Source organism: Arachis hypogaea, chromosome 8, assembly GCF_003086295.3.
Source record: "Arachis hypogaea cultivar Tifrunner chromosome 8, arahy.Tifrunner.gnm2.J5K5, whole genome shotgun sequence".
NCBI classification, from domain to species: domain Eukaryota; kingdom Viridiplantae; phylum Streptophyta; class Magnoliopsida; order Fabales; family Fabaceae; genus Arachis; species Arachis hypogaea.
In genome coordinates, this window is record NC_092043.1 from 48,357,412 (window position 1) to 48,377,532 (window position 20,121).

At 31.4% G+C, this 20,121-nt stretch overlaps 2 protein-coding genes across 3 annotated transcripts; both read right to left on the reverse strand.

Moving 5' to 3' along the window:
* Positions 1-636: 636 nt before the first annotated feature.
* Positions 637-2,603, reverse strand: LOC112707999 (large ribosomal subunit protein uL10). Its single transcript, XM_025760079.2, has 3 exons — positions 2,087-2,603; positions 1,927-1,995; positions 637-1,181 (listed from the first exon to the last, which is right to left on the reverse strand). The coding sequence occupies exons 1-3, from the start codon at positions 2,321-2,323 to the stop codon at positions 933-935; spliced, it is 555 nt and encodes a 184-aa protein (XP_025615864.1). The 5' UTR covers positions 2,324-2,603; the 3' UTR covers positions 637-932.
* Positions 2,604-10,651: 8,048 nt separating this feature from the next.
* LOC112708000 (MACPF domain-containing protein At4g24290) lies at positions 10,652-16,351 on the reverse strand. Of its 2 annotated transcripts, none has more exons than XM_025760080.3 (7): positions 15,856-16,351; positions 14,496-14,734; positions 13,690-13,891; positions 13,543-13,596; positions 13,093-13,285; positions 12,660-12,826; positions 10,652-11,674 (listed from the first exon to the last, which is right to left on the reverse strand). In XM_025760080.3, the coding sequence occupies exons 1-7, from the start codon at positions 16,123-16,125 to the stop codon at positions 10,988-10,990; spliced, it is 1,812 nt and encodes a 603-aa protein (XP_025615865.1). In that variant the 5' UTR covers positions 16,126-16,351; the 3' UTR covers positions 10,652-10,987. The 2 variants fall into 2 exon arrangements, with proteins under 2 accessions (XP_025615865.1, XP_072057668.1); XM_072201567.1 differs by having other exon boundaries at positions 13,714-13,891; positions 15,856-16,350.
* Between the last annotated feature and the right edge of the window lie 3,770 nt (positions 16,352-20,121).

Sequence of the window (20,121 nt, forward strand, 5' to 3'; positions counted from 1 at the left end):
GAGCTTAGCATTTAGATTAACTTAAATTTATAAATCTCAATTCGTAAAGTAATAAGAATTTATTCATAATGTCGCCAATTTAGATCTAGAAAACAAAACTTGTAAATTGTAACCATTGAAAATGTTTACTAGTTATTTAAGAGTTGATAACATTGATTGTGATGCAACTCAAATTTAAATATAAGAGCATTATTAAACATTATATGAAGTTCATTATTGGATCTAAAGTCAGCAACATTATTTAAAAAGTCAAGTTTACATTGTAGATTATTTTCCTTCATTTTCGTTCTCCTTAAGCTCTCCGTTAGAAATTAATATAATTTATGTACTCAAGGATAATAATCACACCATAATATCGTTCTTCTAATTAAACTTACTAGCACTTCCCCAAGTATAAAATGATTCTTGCCAATTTCCATCTATATTTCTCTTCTAGTCACTCATTCGAAATTAAGAAGCTATGCTTTACTCACAATGAAATCAATTATAGGAATGAACAGAACCGAAACCCATGAAATTCAAATCAAGAACAAGAAGGATAAATGATGCTAATTAGTAATTACCACATTGGCATGATGAAAGAGATGTTTCGCAATAAATAAAGAAAAGACATGGACAAAATTGATGGATCATAAATGGGGATAACTGAGAACTTTGTATAATGCTAAGTATATACTTTTAACACAAACATTGATTGTGAACAAAGTTGATAAACAATCACATGAAAGCATTTTCTATACTCTTATTAAAACAGAGCACAAAAATTGTTTATCACCATTCCCAAACAGAGACCCTGATCAAAATCATTTGCATTCTTCTTCACATTGTGACAATGGAGGATTCAGCTTGAAGTCAATAGTGCTCAAGGAAATGATTGCGGAAGTTATGCTTCATAGAAAACATGGGACAAAAATTGGAAAAGTTTTTCAACGTCACAAGTGACCAGCCAAAAGGAGAAGAGGAGACCATACACTCATCGCCAAGAGCTGTCTTGATCTCGTCATTAAACAATGCTGGTGTGGCATGAATTTTGAGCATACAAAAAAAGGTTCAGAATCCTGCAACAACTGCTGGTTACAACACTTGAGGCCCAAAGGCAACTGTCCAGATTGCATGTAAGAACAATTGCGGTACGATTCATATGACAAGTATTTGGAGCACATGAGAAGAGGATTAACAACCTGCGGAAATAGTTACTTAAAATACATTAGAATCATAGATTACTTCCTAAGGAAACAAAGCTTCACCAAAAACATGACCAATATTTATATGGCAGGTAAATCAACTAAATACAAAGCAGGCATGTTGACAATGTTTATTTCTCACTAGTTAGTTCTAATGCAAACCACAAGATGGCATCATAAACGATACTGAAACACACTAGTATCTTAATTCGCTAGCACAAATGAATAACACAGAAGTTTTAGCTAAATCTATGAGTATAGAATCAAAAAGCAATGGAAGTGTTGGGAAGCTCTGAGGAGCAGGGCACAAAGGCATGGATAATCTCGAATTGGACTCATAAGTTGTGCCAGAAATATACAGAACTAAGCTTTAATAATGGCTTCACTGCCAAGGCTCCTAATCAATCTCACTTAGACAATAAACTTAAGTGAATGGCTGAAGAAAATTCAAAGTGATCATCCCTCTATCTCCTCAGTTTAGAAAAACAAAGACCATAGCAAATTGCGACACACCGTTCGTTTCACATGTTTCTTATTGTCTAAGCTACCTAATGCAATCTAAGTATCTAACTAGGCAACTAGCTAAGTATTGTTGTATACAAAGAGAGAAGAATTGCAAAGGATGAATCAAACTAGCAAAACCCTTACTCAAAAAGAAAAAATAAACACAATTACATAGCAAATAGCACAACAAAAATGACTAAACAGGACAAGAAAAAACAAGGAACAATGTAAACTTGACCTTCAACTTAGCAACCCCGTCGCTAACCTCCTTCATATCTCCTTTGGTGAAAATCAACGCTACACTTCCCTGATTCAATTCAATCCAATTCAATCTCACAAAGAATCCTCTTCAAAACCCTAACTTTTTAATCTTGAAATTGTTAATTCTTAATTCTTACCCTAAGAAGAGGAGTAAGGTTGAGGAAGGAATTGTTTCCAGCTTGAAGCGTGAAGGAGCGCCTCATCATGGAGTTCTTCCCCATAACGACAATGGAGTCGCCCTTTAAACTCCTCCGTATGCCATTGATTTGGTTGGAACCAACGTTATCGGAGGTAACCACCACCACCTGGCTGTACTCCTTCAAGAGCTTCCACATCTTCGCATCGAATGCTGCCTTCGACACTTTTCCCGCCATCGCCAACTACCGTCACCAGTGTCACTGTGAGTATGTGTGGCTCACGCAGAAGACTGGACTCTAAAACAGAAGAAACAGTGGCGGATTGTGTGGTCGTCGGAGACAGAGTAGAACGGCGAGGTGCCGGAAAATTGTGTAGTGCGGATGCGGTGGTTGGCTCAGAAAGAGTGGAAGGAATAGTGAATGAAGGACTGAAAAGTGATTAATTGGGCCCAGGCCCAAACTCTTTATGGGCCTAATCCGAAGTTCAGAAATGGAGCATTTGATTTATGGGCAACACAAATGTAATGTGAAAAAGTAAAATTTTAATGAAGAACGAAAATTGTTTCTTTTAATAAGGAAAAAAATCTAAAAAGAAAATCATATTTTTTATTCCTTTGATGAAGCAAGTAGTGATGGTAGTGGTGGTGCTCCACTTGATAATGGAGGGGATGGTGGTGTTGATAGTGGTGCATTTGATGGAGGAGCAGGTGGTTCTCCACTTGATGAAGGAAGTGCTGGTGTTGGTGGAGGAAGTTGTGGTATAGGTGGTGCTCCACTTGATGAAGGAAATAGTGGTGGTGGTGTTTCAAGTAATTCATTTAATGGAGAAGAATGTAGTGGTGGCGGTAGAGCCCTACTTGAAATGGGCGGTGGCGGTGGCGGTGGCGGTGGTGGACATGTAATCAAGGGAGATGGAGATTGTGTTGGTAGACATTCAGGTAAAGGAGGTGGTAGTGGATTACTATCTATATTAGTGAAGGATGGTAAAGGCAAGGATGATGGTGGTAAAGGTGGTGGTGGTGGTGGAATTTGAAATGATGTAGTGGGGGTCGACAAGGGAAGATATCGTGGATCTTCTTGTGTAGAAGGAATAAGGAGAGGGGAAGGTGGAGGAATTGTTGGAACTCCATATTTTGAAAAAGGTGGTGGTGGTGGAGGAGGAGGAAGTGGTGGTGTTAATGATGATGGTGGTGAATTAGAAAGGGAGACTACATTTGATAATTCTCCAACTACAGGTACGAATGAATAAACAGGCTTGTCTCTATGGTCAAAAGATGATATTGAAGGGGGTGGGGGTGGGGGTGGAGGGGGAGGAGGAGGAGTTGTAAGTAGTCTACTAGATAGAGGTGGAGGTGCGGGTGGGGGTGGAGGAGGTACTGGCAGAAGCATTGGATTTGAAGTAAGTTGTGGTTGACTCGAGAGGTGGGTCACTAACTGATGAATGTAGTTTATGAACAGAATGTGACATAGAAAGATCATGCTTTTCCTCCCCTTCATCAAAATTCTTGTGCATAATAATTGTCACCTCCTCATCTTGCAAATCCATATTGTCTGCAATTGAATTCGACTTAATCTCCACTTCATCGACAACAATGTCTTTAATCTCATGAGGATCCAAATCTGTCATCCTTTGAAACTTGTATTTGACATCATCAACAGCAATATCTTTAACTGTGTTAATACAAGATTCTACCTTTCCAACTTCCTGTTGGTGACTCCCATCATCTGAAGTAGAGTCTTGAGAAGTAAGAGGATCTGAACAATCTTCATTCGTAAAGATCTCTTCCACTTCATAGAACTCATCTGGTGAATCACTTTCAGTGTCACTTGTATCTCGGCTTACGTTGGATAGATTATGTACAAGATCATAAACGTCCAAGAAAAGCACCTGATGCAAATATGAGTGGTTTTAAACTCCTACTTCATCAGAAAATGACGATGACAATAAATAAAATTACCTCTGCTCTAAAGTCCTTGGGAAACTGCTCCTTTGAATCCCACGCAACATCAATATCGTCACGACTCAAGATCAATATGTTTGAGTGAACAAATGCAGTATGAAACATTATTCTAAACATAATTTCCTCGTGAACTAAATCTTCACTCAAATGTATGCATTCAAGAACAACATCCCCTTGAACACAACAATAGATATCAATTCCCACGAGCCTACATTCTGCCTGTGGTTAAAATTTCTTAGAAGACATGATATCGAATTAATTCTCATCAATTGAAGAATAACATAATTTTACATAACCTGCGGGTAGTGTCGAATGAGGGAACCTGGAGTTTGGAAAAGAATGTTAGAGCTACTATTGGCAGGTCTTGTAGGGTCTGGACCATAGACACGAACAATAGGCCTGCAACCTTCTCCACCACCAAACAATGGAAGGTCTCTGAGGATCAAACAGTACAAAAGCAAGGGTGTTTCTTGTGGAGGCCACTCATAATCCAAATGTCTTCTGGAAACATACTGGAGATATCTCAACTGAGAAGGTTGGGGATTAAAAGGAAATAAGAGTTCTTTACGTACTAGCTTGTAGACCATTTCAAGAGTATTCAACTCCCTTGTATAATGCGTCCTGTACAAGAGAAGACCTGCTAGCATGAACGCCAAGACAGGCCAACCCCCCCTTTCGCAATGCAATAACACGACGTTTTGCTGCCCCTCCACAGACAACCAGCTTTCACTTGATTGGAGGAAATGGTGCACCATCTCCAGAGGGAGTAATGGACAACCCTCATATTGCTGAGGGTACTCCATAACCGGCATGTCAAATTGTGCCAACATATCTGATATCTGGCTCCGCGTTTCCCATTCTCTGAAATTGCATACCATGATTGAAGCATCTGGAAAGTGATATTGTAGACCTGCTACTATTCCCCCTATATAATCTTTGTACGCTTCTTTTTCCACAACATTCGTCGAGAAGCAACAGTCAAATACTGAAAAAAATACATAACAAAAATAAGCAAGAGTTCTATTTCCATTATGATCAGAATCTTAAAAATCCAAAGACCTTAAGTGCATATCAGATTAACTAATTCAAGCTGGCAAACACCTTCTTTAGTTTACTAAAATTTAATTGAAGCAGTTATCTTAGAGCATAAATAAATATAATTGTCTAGGAACAATAGTCTCACAAAGAAAAAATAAATTGAGTTCGATAGCTTGCTGATGTGTGGTGGTCTTAACTCTAAAGCATATCTTCCAGAATTACCACCACCATGGGGAAGAAACAAAGAAAAAAAAAAGAGAGAGAAGGTTCAGTGGTAACATATTATGGCAATAAAGTAGTTGGTAACCAGAAGAAACAAATATCCACATTCAATATTTTATTTCCATTGAAGTCTTTTACCTATATTCCACTCTAAAGAATGCCTTCCAAAATTACCACAAAAGAAAAAAAAAAAAAAACCCTTCAATGAAGAAAGAGATGGAAGTATAAAACACCACATAAATAAATGTTAAAAAGCTGGCACATGATGGTTACAGACTTACAGGAACAATACACATTTCATATCAAGATGCAGTGCCTTAAGACTTTTATCAAAATCTACAACTACAAAGCCACTAGGCAAACTCTCATTCCAAACTCTACTATCATACTGCAAGAATCATTCAATGAATAATAATTGATGTATCATCATATGTTCTCTAAAGTAGTAGCTTTCATATATATATATAAACCCTTAATTAGTATCCGATTCCAGATTCTATCTATCACACTCTGAAGAACCCATATCCAGCTGACCCAAACAGAAGAGGGAATGAATGCAACAAAATCCAATGCATTCCATTCTTAGAAGCACATTATAACAATAGCTCTCAACTCAATGGAACATAAGACTCTGCATTGTAATAACTATAACTACCACATTACCATGTACGTATATAAATCTACATACATATGCATTGTTCCAAAATTAAACAAGAATAGGAAATGCATCCTAATAAGAAATTGGAAAAATGTAAGAAGGGGAATGCATGCGTACCAAAGACCCTCTCGGAGATCTCAAGGAGTCCATCCGGCGGCTGCCGGTAGAAGAACCTTTTGAACAGCGACATCCAAACCGATCAAAATTCCAATCCCTTAATCCAAGATCAATACTCTCGCATTCGAAATGAATCGATGATACAAATTAATCAACCCGTACAGAAAGAAAGTGATTATATTAATTATTGCCAACAAATTCTAGAGAAATATAAATATATGTATTTGTAAGTAAAAAATGGGGGTAATGGAAATGGTGAGAGATGATAAATAATAATTAGAATAATAGAGGAGGGAATTGAAGAAGGGTAGTGTTGTAGTGGAAAGGAGAATAATGATGATATGAGTGAGAAGAAGAAGAAGAAGAAGAAATAATTTTCTTATATAGTTATCGTATTACAACAAATAATTACGTTTCTACTTATATCACTTACACATAACACATCCATTCAAATAATCACTTTATTCATTGTGTCACTTTCAAATCACTTCCTTTCCTTACGGAAAACATGCATGTCCATCACTTTATCCATATACTCCTATATCATATATTCATATGTATATTCTAACCCTCGTCAACATTACTAGCTATCGTGGTGATTAATAATTTCTTCCTAATGTAGCTTCCCTTAATATAAATTCAATAGAAATAACACCTCATATTTCTAACCATACTTTTAGCTTTGTACTCTATACTATATAACTTTATTTCACAAAAAAGTTGCACATAGGAAATTAAAACTGCATATATATATATACACACACACACATATATATATATACACACAAAAGAATGTAAACAAATATTTCACAATGCATCTAATATAATAAAAATTCTCATATAATTATTTTTATATAAAATTGATACTTAAGAATCGATAAATAATAATTTAGTTAAATATAATAAATTATCTAATAATTTTTAACTATTAACTTTATAAAAAAATAATTTAGTTCACTAATCTAGTGTCAAAAATTCGAATCCCATCTTATACATATATCATCTTATTGATGGCCTATGATATTTATTATTGCCTATAAATCTTTCTTTCTTTCATGATGAAACTATAAAGAGTATCTATAATCTAATCATGGGTTTATCACCAAATTATATCCCTCTATAATTACAAATAAATAACAAAGAATATGATAGAAGTTGGTAAAGTCACAAAATTACAATTATATTGTGAAATGTTGGGGAAGAATACATAATCGAAGTTCAATAATAAATTAAAATAGACATATTCGACTTCTCAACCCTAAGGTCCTTAATGTATATTTTTTGAGTAAATGGACAAATTAGTCCTTGAAAGTTACTCACTTTTTAAATTGGTCTTCATTGAAAGATTTTTTTTAATCGAATTCGTTCTTTAAAGATTTTAAATTAGTCATGTTAGTCCTTACGTCATTTTATTTGTTGATAGTATCAAAATTTGCTAATGTAACATTTTAAGTGACACTCCAACATACACATAAGAGTCTTAATTGACTATTAACATGATTAGTTTATGAAATTATATCAAATTAACCGTAAATTAAGGGATTTCAATGCCTCAAGTTCTCTCCTTAATTAGGTTTTGATTTGATCTAATTTTATAAACTAATCATGTTAATAGTCAATTATGACTCCTAGATGTATGTTGGGGTGTCACTTAATGTGTTACATTAATAATTTTTGACACTATCAACAAATAAAGTGACGGAAGGATTAACATGACTAATTTAAAATCTTTAAAAGACGAATTCGATTAAAAAAATCTTTCGATGACCAATTTAAAAAATGAATAATCTTTTAGAGACTAATTTGACTATTTACTCTATATTTTTTCATTTATATTATAGTATTTACTAATATTATCATTAAAAAAATATTGGCTAACAATAGGTATGAAAAACATAATATTGAAAAGGAAAAAAAAAGGACCAAAAATACAAAAGCTGAAACACACATTATTATAAAAACATACGTCTATATACTTTGTAGTATGTAGTAATTAAATGGTACAGAGTTTAGGAAGTTATTACCTAATATATGTTTAGCAAACTAAAAAAAAAAAGTTGTGATTAACAATCGAATTCTTTCAATACTTGTATCAAATATTAATAAGAATGAAGAAAAAAGGAATAAGTAATATGATATTATATGAAAATAGGATATAAAGAAGGGCTGTGAAGTAAATGTAGATTTATATGAAAACTATAAAATAATAAAAAGAAATAAGTATAAAAAAATGATGAATTATGTTTTATTATTTAATTTATACATATTAAAAAAAATAACATTAACATTAAAATCATTTAGTATCGTATATAAAAGTAAAGAGCAAGATAATATGAAAAGTATAGAATAATTAAAAAAAATTGATTTAAGAATGAGAAAAAAAATGAAAGAGAATATGCTAGGTTGTTGTAATGTTATATATAATAATCATAAGAAAGAGTGAGTATAAAAGAGGACGAATTATGTTTATACCTAATAATAAAGAGAAATTATATGAACATAATGAAGACATGTAGCATTCCATATAAAAGTAAAAAATAAGAGAATATGAAAATTATAGAATAACTTAAAAAAAATATCATGAGAGTGAGAAGAAAAATGAAAAAAATTCTAAACTATAATAATAAGACACATAAGAAGTAGAGATAAAATATTTAAAAGTAATTCAATTAGATAAGTAGTAGGTAAATTTTTTAATTTTATTTTTTATGACTCATGATAATACTATATATTTTTAATAATGTTACAACTAAATGATATTAAAAAAATATAAATAATCGAAAGAAAAAAGAAGTAATACTTGGATGATATAATTAATGAATACAATTAAACTAAAAATAGAAAAACTAAAAAGAAATTGTAAAAGACATGATATATAATTGAAATTAACATTCAATTTTCTAATTTTATTTTTCATGACTCACGATAATACCATATATTTTTAACATATTACAACTAAATGATATTAAAAAATATAAATTATTGAAATAAAAAAATAATATATAGATGAGATAACTAATGAATACAATTATACAAAAAATTTAAAAAATAAAAAATTGTAAAGCTATAGTATTTTAGGAATATATTACCTAATACATATGTTTATCAAAGTAAAAAAAAAAATTGTGGCCATTAACCGAAATCTTCAAATACTTGTGCAAAATATTAGTAAGAATAGAGGAAAAAGAATAAGTGACATGATATTATGTGAAAAGTGGAGATAAAAAAGATGTATGAAGTAAATGTTGATTTATATAAAAAATATAAGAAGGAATAAGTATGAAAGAAGATGACGAATTATGTTTTATTACTTAATTTATACTTATTAAAGAAAAATAACATTAATATTAAAACCATATAATATCTTATATAAAAGTAAAAAAAATGAAAAAGAATTCTAAGTTGTAACACTATATAATAATCTTAAGAAAGAGTGAGTATAAAAGAGGATGAATTATGTTTATAGCTAATAAAGAGAAATAATATTAACATTGAAGACATATAGTACCTTATATAAAAGTAGAAAGTAGGAGAATATGAAATTATAGAGTAACTTAAAGAAAAATAAATGTCATGAGAGTGAGAAGGAAAATGAAAAAAAAAATCTTAAGCTATAATAATGAGGCACGTGAGAAGTAGAAATAAAATAGTTAAAAATAATTCAATTAGAAACAAAAGAATTAAAAGTAATTTAAGTCAAGTCTTCTTTTTCATAGTTGGTTGAGTCATTATCATTTTTTCTTTACTTTTTTCCTAATAAATACAATTACTTAGTTACTTACTATATATATTTAGCAAAAGTGGTAGGAAAGAAAAAAGAGATGAGATTATGTGAGGAGGGATAAAAAAAGTGTGTAAAGTGAATGTTTGATTTATATAGTAATATAAAAAAGAGTAAATATAAAATGTGAAAATGAATTAGAATTTAACTCAATTTATACCTATTAAAAAGAATTTATTATCATTGAAAGAATATAGTAACCTATATAAAATCAAAGAATAAAAGAATATAAAAAATAATATTTAAAAAATCCTATAAACATTGAAACCATAGAATAATTTATATAAAATTAAAGAATAAGAGAATATGAAAAATAATATTAAACAAATCCTATAATATTAAAAAGGTATTATAAAAAATAGTAATAGATGTTTTTATTCTTTGTAACGTTTGATCACTTTAATGGTTAAAAATAGTAGAATCTTAAAAAGGAATAGTATAATTCTAAAAAATTAAGAATGAATCTAAAACCACTTAAAATTGATGTAAAATCATGTTAGAAACCTAAGAAAATAAAAATGAATATGGAACTACCTTTAACTTTTTTTTAATATATTACTAATAGATAAATAGATATTGATAAGTCACTCACTACTGAATTCGCCACTCTTATAGTAATAGGTTGGTTAACATTCTTATATTTTACAAGAATGTCCATCTTTTAACTTCAACTATGATGATTTAAGTAACGGAGAATATTTACTGAAGTAGAGACTTAGTGATAGTAGTAATAGTAAGAAAAGAATAGCTATGACTACTAGTAATAAATCTGGCAAAAAGACATGAACTTAACTTAAACTTTACTTCTAATATTACAAATTTGAATCTTAGAATAATCAGTAATCACTTCAAAAAAATGCTTTACCTAACTAGTAACTACCATTACATATATAGCAAATATAAGGATCAAACAAATAAATGGTGAGGCAGTCCTTAATGCCAAAGACACCACAGAAGCTTCTCTCAAAAGTAAACCACATCAAGGATTCCCAACAAAGATTTGCACAAATAATGGCAAACATCAACTAGTAAGCTCTAATGAATAGAGAATATGCATGTACAATATAAAAGAATAAAAAACTACATCAATCATATAAACATCTTTCTCCTTTGTCATTTTATTTTCAATAACTTGGAGTCTCTTCATCAGGTAATATCACAGTTAGAAGAGAATATTTCACTTTGAGTGATATTTTACCCTTCTCCACTAGAAGCCTTGCACCAGACACAACCCAGTATCCAGGGGGGTCTTGTGGCCCTCTTGTCATTTCTGTTGTGTCAACAAACTTCAGAAGCTTTGGCATCTGCGTAGGCACTGGAGGGCCGCCAGGATACAATGCAGAGTTAACTATTACATCAGACGGTCGTGGTGGCGCCGGCTTTTGCACGGTTGAGAAATGAGTACTGATCAAAGTAGAGACTATTCCGGATTTCTGATTCAAACCAGGAGATCCTTCCCACTCTGGAGCTTTCACGCGCGTTGCTCCGATAACTCTAGAGAAATGGAGCTTTAGGAACAGAACTTTCTTCAAACCAGTCTCTCTAACTTCTAAATGTGCTCCGGTCACTACCGAATTGTCTTCATAGGATTCGACAGGGGCCGTGCAAACATGCGAGAAACTCTTCCACTGGACCTTCTCATAGTACTTGCGTTCCGCAGAGTGATCGGATACATTCCCATCGAGATCATCTTGAAGTTGGAAGGTCTTTGGCATGGAGGAAAGGTGCTGCAAGTGGATAGCCAAGTGGTTGCTTCTCTTTCCTTCTAAATACAATCTAAGGCCTGTCACAGGCTTCTTGCCAACATCAACCTGCATGATGCAAAATTCAAAGCTTTTCAAACTAACCACATTAATCCAAGAACGCACAAAACCTGAGACTTGCCACCATCTCAATATAATAGAAATAAATTTTATACAAGGGTTTTGCCAATTCCTTTACATAAATATAGGGCCTTTATTCCTGAGATTTTCTCTAGGCAGTGCTACAAGGGGGAAAAAAAACAACAAATAATTTTTTATATATTTAACTATTGTACCGCTGAAGTGCTATGTATATGTAAATTCAGTCAATTTGTAAATAAATGGCCACACCATGGCCTCCAACTTCAGTTTACATTATCTTTAATTCAGAGGTCTTAATTTGAAAATTATAAGAAAATTCCATGATCCTAATTTGACTAATCTTAAAGACATATGGAACAGGTGTTCATCTGGCTCTACTAGCAAATTGACAGGCACGTTATGCCTAGTTTTCAAATGTTTCTAATATTAAAAAACATGCACTTAATCTGAAGCAGCAATTTAAATAAAAGAATCAATTCAAAAACTAATTCCAAATAACTATGCAGCAATAGTAACATGGTAGGAGAGGAGGTGGTTCCACATGCATGTGTTTAAGATGGAACTCTCAAGTAAAGTATGAGTGAATTGGAAACTAAAAATTGTAACCACTATGTTTGGTAAGTGTCTTGGGATAGTAAAACAAACAAGTACTAAAATAGATACAAGCCAGAAAAGTTGTGTTTCTGTGTCTACCGAAAATAGTCGTATTACAGTTTACAAATAGTTATATAGTAGTAAAGAAGATAAACAAGTAATAACCATAGATGACAGACAATAACTCATTGTGAGATAATCCCATGAAGACATCTTCACATGAAGATGTCATTTTGAACCGTTAGGTAATTCAGCCAAACATGTCAAACCATCTAACGGTTCGCAATGCCATCTTCATGGGAGTATCTGCCTAATTCATTTGGATGGAAAAAGTTCCACATTATAGAAGAAGCATTACCATTGCTGTGTTTACATGAAGCTTTGGACCCATGAAACTGAATTGCAAAGATGCAGTAGATCTTGGCTTCCTTTCAGGACCAAGAGCAAGCTCACCAAATACAGGGGCCCATTGCCTTGGAAGTTGGAACTCTAGAAATTGATGCAGTTCTTCAACTTGTGGTTTATCTGCATTCACAAGAAACACACAATGTGGTTAAATTCACTATTATATGTTTTCTATGACCTACCATATGTATGGATTAAAAGGGATGCATATATCAATTTGATTTAACCTCTCCTGAGATTTAAGTTATATGACATCACTACCATGTATTTTATTATTTTATAAAATGTGATGTATAATATCACCTAATCTCAAGACATTATTGAAATGAAATTTTGACTTTTGAGCAAAAATTAAATAAGTAGACGACTAAACATGCCATGCTTACACCGAAGATATAGATTAATGGCATGTGTTAAAAATCCACTCCCATTTATTCCATTAAGTAGAGATGTAATTGGTATGAATGACATTGAGATAACATCAGGCTGAGATAAAACACTTTGACACCATTCCTTATGGGACAAGTTATTTTTCCCACTTCCACCTTTCCTCCTGCACATGAACTTTATATCTTGCACCTAAAATGTTTGAGGAAGAGCCATAAATTAAAAAAGAATGAGAATTATGAGCATAATGCCAAACTATATGCTCTAGTTAGTAAATTAAGTTAATTTATAAGTAGTGAGTGTAAAAGTTCTTTAAGTGGCTGATTAAGGAAGAAAATTATCCATGGTAATGATATTAGAATCTGTAATATAGGAAACATAAAAATGTTTGTCATATAACATGAAGACTCTGAACCCAGCAAAAATTCAAAGTTATAAAACAAACTTACCTCTAATTCGGAGTACGAACGAGATCGAATGTTCATGAGAGGTAACTCATTCTCCTTCATAATCAGAAAAAGAACGATGGAGAAGAGAAATTAGACGTGGCTTGATGCAAATTAGAAGAACAATAAACATATTGGAAAACTTCAAACCTTTTCCTTCCCATGAAATCTCACATTATTTGTGCTATAATGTCCAACTCCATCACTGAAAAACTTGTCTGCTATCTCCTTCAATTTTTTCTGTACATCAGCAGGCTGGAGAGTAGACGAGTACTGCTGCTTTGCAAAGATTATATCCGTTCCACCTACTTTCACACCAACTATAACATGGGTTCCATACTTCTCAATGAACCTGAAATTATAATATGAAAGAACATTACTTAAGCTACAAGAAACACAACCATTGGCTGAGATGTTAAGCCCACCGAATCCTATAGGTGATGCTGGCTAAATAAAACCAACAACTATTTATAAGGTTTTGCAAATTGCAACTATGAAAAGCCTAGGATGTGCTAACTTGCTATGCAACAACATAAACTCTAGTTCTTGTTGTATTTAGCTTTCAAGATATCTTTAGTTTTTACGGTTTAGAATTTAGGGGTTTGGGATACTTGTTTTGACACATCAACATTGCACCATCTTGAGTACTGCCTATCATATTCTTCGCAGCTTAGATATACTTTTGAGACATAAACATCATCTTGAATGGTTGCATAGATATAAGGCAAGGGGTCCAAGAATCTCCAACAATAGTTACTAGTAAACAAAAGATGCAAACACTAAAAGAATCTCCAAATACGATACTTCCTTTGTTCTCTTTTATTAGCACCGTTACATTTTGGTATATCATCGGATAAACTGTACTTAGATACATTGATTCAACGATATACCAAAAAGTGACACAGATAGATATAAGAGAACAGAAGAAGTATTATTTTGCAGAATCAAGGAAGTACCTCGCCAGTGCAGCCGGATCCCAGGATGAAGGGACTGCGTTTTTTACATAATCTTGAAGAACAACCTGGGTTTTCTCAAGTGCTATATCACATAGTGTGATGTAGACACCATCAAAAGCAAGAGTTTTTGTATTTGCTGCATCTTTCTGCCAAACACCTGTAAACTCAAAAGCATCATTGAAATGGCCGGTCGGAATTTTACCAGAAAGTGACAGATCTTGGTTGAACTGCTCTGACATCTACACATTGAAACAACCCTTCTTCATTAGACAAACAACACTCTATATATAATAAACAATATTTACACAGAAAAGAAAGCGAGAGCACTTGAATTGTAACCAATCAAGGATGCTACTCCCTCCATTCATTCACCTTTCATCTTGAATCAATCATGGGATTCATAAATAACTTTCATGTTTTTCAATTGGAGAGGGGTTAACATAAATGTAAGACTCGGTACACTTACACCACTCGATAACATTTTAAAATACAACTCTTTGAACTGTTGTATGAACTATCTATTATTGTGCTCATTTGTGGCAAATTTAGAAAACATTAAAAATAGATACCATCAAATACTTTTATCTGCATACCTGTAAAAAGTATCGATTACACCAAACTAGGCAATGTATAAAGTGTATGAACCAATTTCAAATCAATATGAAACTCTATACACATAATCCATAATATGAATATTCAATCCAACGGTGATTTTATTAAAAGCTCCTTCATTAGAAACTTCTCCAATCATATATGGTTTATCAACCATGCTAGGTGTAAACCAAAATTAGCTACTAGTATAAAATACATGTCGAAATACAAAATACATATTGAAAATGAATTAAACAACACATGTATTTATACACAAATACACGATAGCTGATTTTAGTGACTGGTTTTAGTGTACACATAGCATTGTTAATGTTCTATTTTAGCTTAAACAATCATGCCACGTGTACACTAAAAAAGTCACCAAATCAGCCACCGCTATAAAATACATGTAGAAATACGAAATACATGTTGAAAATGAGTGAAAGAACATATATATACAAATATATGCTCTGACTGATTTTTTGTGTACATGGAGCATTTTTTTTAAATAACTACAAAATGGATAAGTTAGTTCAAATTCCATAAATTTTTAGGATCAAATATAGATATGTGGCAATCTCATATTATCATGGCTCTCCTAATCTAAGATATTTTTATCCAAACTCAAACTTGAAACTATTGATTAAGGGAAAGAAACACATCCATCATTCCAAAAGGGAGAAAACTTCAACCAAGTTAATTGAATAATTTATAATTACCTTAACTCCAAGTAATGAAAGGTGCATGAAGAACAAACAAAAATACAAACCTGCTGAAAAGAGAGAACATCGGAACACAATCTGGTGCGATCACCTTTATCACACTTGATGGATTTCGGAACATTTGGAATTAAAACACGACGAGCAACCTCAACGCTTCGAAGCTCATCGTGTTCATCATTTTCTTCAATGCCTGTTATCAATCTCTGCTTCTTGCAGTGTCTTAGCCTCAAAGAGTTGCAGAGATCGTAACCCATCCCTATTGATTTCACAGCACCTTCTATGGCTTCTCTTGAATCCATACCCTTCCACAAAGCCATGGTTCACTATTTCATTACCAAATCAAACTCTAGCTTCTAGGTTTAGCCAGAACTGAACAACTGAAGAATATAAAGAGGAAAATAAAAAAAATTTTATTATTTGACTTTGGCGAAGGAAAACTTCAATGGAGGGAAGCGAAAGCTTTCAGGAACGAAGAAAAACAACGCAGTCTTAAGGAGGGAAAGAGTGCAACAAGAAGAAAGAGTTAATAATAATAAATGAGTTAATGAGTTAATTATTATTATTATTATTATATAAAAAATAATAATAATAAAGTATTATTGTAGAACATGATAGTGTTAGAATTTAGAGTGCTGGTCAAATAAGTCAGGTTTTCATTTCTCTTTCTGAGTTTCAACTTTCAACTCTCGTATGTTTTCTTGCATTGGGGTACATTTTTTTTTAATTACTTTGTTTGCCGAATATTTTATCGTTTTTGTTGACATATGATTGATGTGTAAGGTAAAATCTACACATATCTTAATCAGAAATTGTAAGAACCAATAGAATTTATTATCTTGATTAATAATTATTTATTAATATTTAAAAATATTAATTAATATTATATTATTAAATTATTAAATTAAAAACTGAATCAATCAGCTAAAAATAATAACAAAAACAATAAATTTTATTATTGTTGAACATTTCTTTATCTTAAATCTTTTGAATCTTATATGCTAATTTTAATATTAACTCTTATTTGTCATTATTGATATTTTTAATTGTTGTACACAGGAACAGATTGAGGGGGTAAGTAGTGACCTAAACTCCTCCCTCAATAAATTTTAAAAATTCATATACTATTATAATAGATATTTTGTATAGAATAAAATTTAATAATGTAATGATAATAAAAAGAATTATTATTCTTGTCAATGAATTATAGTTTAAATGATATAATCTTTTCATACTCAATTAAGAGGTTGCGGGTTCGAGTCTCTCTATTTTTAGTAAAAAAAAAAGAGTTATTATTCTTTATGTAATAAGGTTTAAATTTTTCTACATATATTTATATTATTTATATTTTTTATTTAATTCAAATTTTTTTATATTTTTTTCTTAAGATTAATTTTAATATTTATAATCATATAAAAATATTTTAATATTATTTATAATAATATTTTTTCTAATTTTATTTAGTTGTTTTTATTCTTTTTTAATTAATGTTTACCCTATTATTATGTAAAAATACTTTAATATATTTTAAATTCACGTAACAAAATTGTTAGTGCAATTAACTTATATTATTTTATGTCATATTTCTTAATGATATAAAATATAAAATATAACTTACCGTCACATAAATACTTAATAAAGTAAATTAATTAACAAAATATTTAAAAATATATAATTTTATATTTTATTAGATATAAAACCATAAAAAATTATAAAAAAATTATAAAAACTGAGATAATTCTTTTATTTGACAAGTATTTATTAATTTTTAAATTAAAAAATTAATTATAGTTATATCTATTATCAAATATTTATATTTAATTATACAATATTTTAATTTTCTTCTCCTTCACTTCTAAATTTTTGGATCCGTCCCTGGTTGTACATTTTTACTTATGTTTTCTTTTTGGAATAGTTGAGTAATTTTGAATTGAAAATCATGATCCATGTATTATGAATAAAAATAATATATTAATCATATAAAATATTTTATATAATTATTTGATCATATTTTTTATAATTGTTTATACAATTAATATAAAATAATTATTTTTATTGATATAATATTACATAATTAGATATACATATAAAATTATTTTATACTGAAAATATTAAAATTAAATTCATATATATAAGAGTTTAGATAATATTATTTTTAGTTAATATATGTTAAAATTATTATAAAAAATTAATTTTTTTATTTAACATGTGTTTTTTTTTTTTTTGGCTAAGTCCTATATAAAATTATAATCGTATATTGGCAGCATGGTTGTTTAATCAATCCAAGGGTTAGTAAGCAATTTTAAATTTAATTGAAATGTGGTTTTCTTTCTTCTTTTTTAATTTTTATTGAAGTTTCTAGAAAAAGTCAAACGTTGAGGGCTGTTGGGTGCTGCAACTCAGAACAGCAAGTTGGTCGTTATAGTCCGCGCCTTCTGCATTTGTTTTTAATTAATTTTTGCATAAAATAGTTTTCTTTCTCCTCCTTTTTTCCAATGCATGTGAGATTTCAGATTTGAGTTTTCAACTTGTTCTGTTGTGCTCGTGTTTCATTTATGTGATAATATTTTCGTACTGATAATAAGGATAAATTATTAAAAACGTTTCTGAAGAGATTTAGATATTGATAAAAATAATTTAAAAAAATCAAAATGATAGGAATATTTTGAAAAGTTTTAAAAAACATAATAAAAATATTAAACTCAAATGTTGTTTTCATTTTTAAGTGGTAAACAAATTTTATATTTGACTAATCCAAATTTTTATTAAAATATTTATATAATTCTTTAGAAAGTACAACATAAAAAATTCAAACCATTTGATTTTTATATTTTTTCGATTTTAAAATTTGGCCATTAACAAAATTTAAATTGCAAAAAATCCAACGACTTTAACTATACATGTTGCATGGTGAGATGACGATGTCTAAACTCTTTATTGGTCTCCCAACGAACTAACAGAATCTTCTTTATTTCTAATTGAATCCAGGTCGTCAGGTGATTCCGCTCTTCACGAACATCCTCCAACATTTACTGGAGTCGCAACCCATTCTATGGTCGAATATCTTCCTGCTGGTAAGATTGTGCTCAACGTCCCAAAAAAGTGCAGCTGCAACAAAAAAATTAAAATTAGTTAATTAAAATAGAATATATTAAACTAGCTAAAAAGACTTGAAACTAAAAAAAAAATTTTACCGCCCATTTCTGAAACCATCGCTCTCTAGTTTCAGTGGGATCTTCTTGTAGCTGGGCCAGGGATGGTCGTACATCAGCTTGATCAGCGGGAATCTTCTTGTAGTTGGGTCAGAGATAGTCGTCATCAATTTGATGACATTGGTCATCTCCTGAGCACACGTTGTTGTTCGCTGCAAACCCAACAACAATCCACAAACATCACAATAAGGCAATTCCATAATCAGTAAACAGGAAACATTAGTCAAGCAACCAAACATAAATCCACTAAACAAGAAACAATAATCAGGCTCTTGACGCAATAACCATAATCAATAAAACAGGAAACACTAACCAGGCAACCAAATTTAAATCCACTAAACAAGAAACAATAATCAGGCACTTTTAGTAATTACTATAATCAGTAAACAAAAAACATATTCAGTCATTCAAACCTAAATCCACTAAATAAAAAATAATAATCAGGCACTTTCAGCAATAACCATAATTAGTTACCGAGAAACACTAACCAGGCAACCAAACCTAAGTCCACTAAATAGAAAACAATAACCAGGCACTTTCAGCAATAACCATAATCAATAAGCAGGAAACACATTCAGCCATTCAAACCTAAATCCCCTAAATAAGAAATAATAACCAGGCACTTTCAGCAATAACGATAGTCAGTAAACAAGAAACACTAACCAGAAAACCAAATCTAAATCCACTAAACACGAAACAATAATCAGGCACTTTTAGCAATAACCATAATCAGTAAACAGAAAATACATTGAGCCGTTCAAACCTAAACCCATTAAACTAAAATCAATTTTCAGGCAATTTCAACATTAACAATAAACAGGAAATATATAAGACTCAAAGTGATATTTACCTCATGCCGCCATCAGGATAAATGGTCAACCGTACGATGGGAGGTGGTGGAGGGGCATCAGTTGCCTCACTTCCGTGAGAGGACTCTAGGGTAGCAGCGTTCGTCGCTGGAGGCGGCGTCCCCATGGCAGCGGGATGCTGAGCAGTAGGAGGCAGCGTCATTGCCATAGACGGAGGCACGTAGTTGGAGTTATTGACCATGATGAATGGTTGATCCGCTAAATCCGCAACCTGTGAAATCACCGGGGTAGTCGA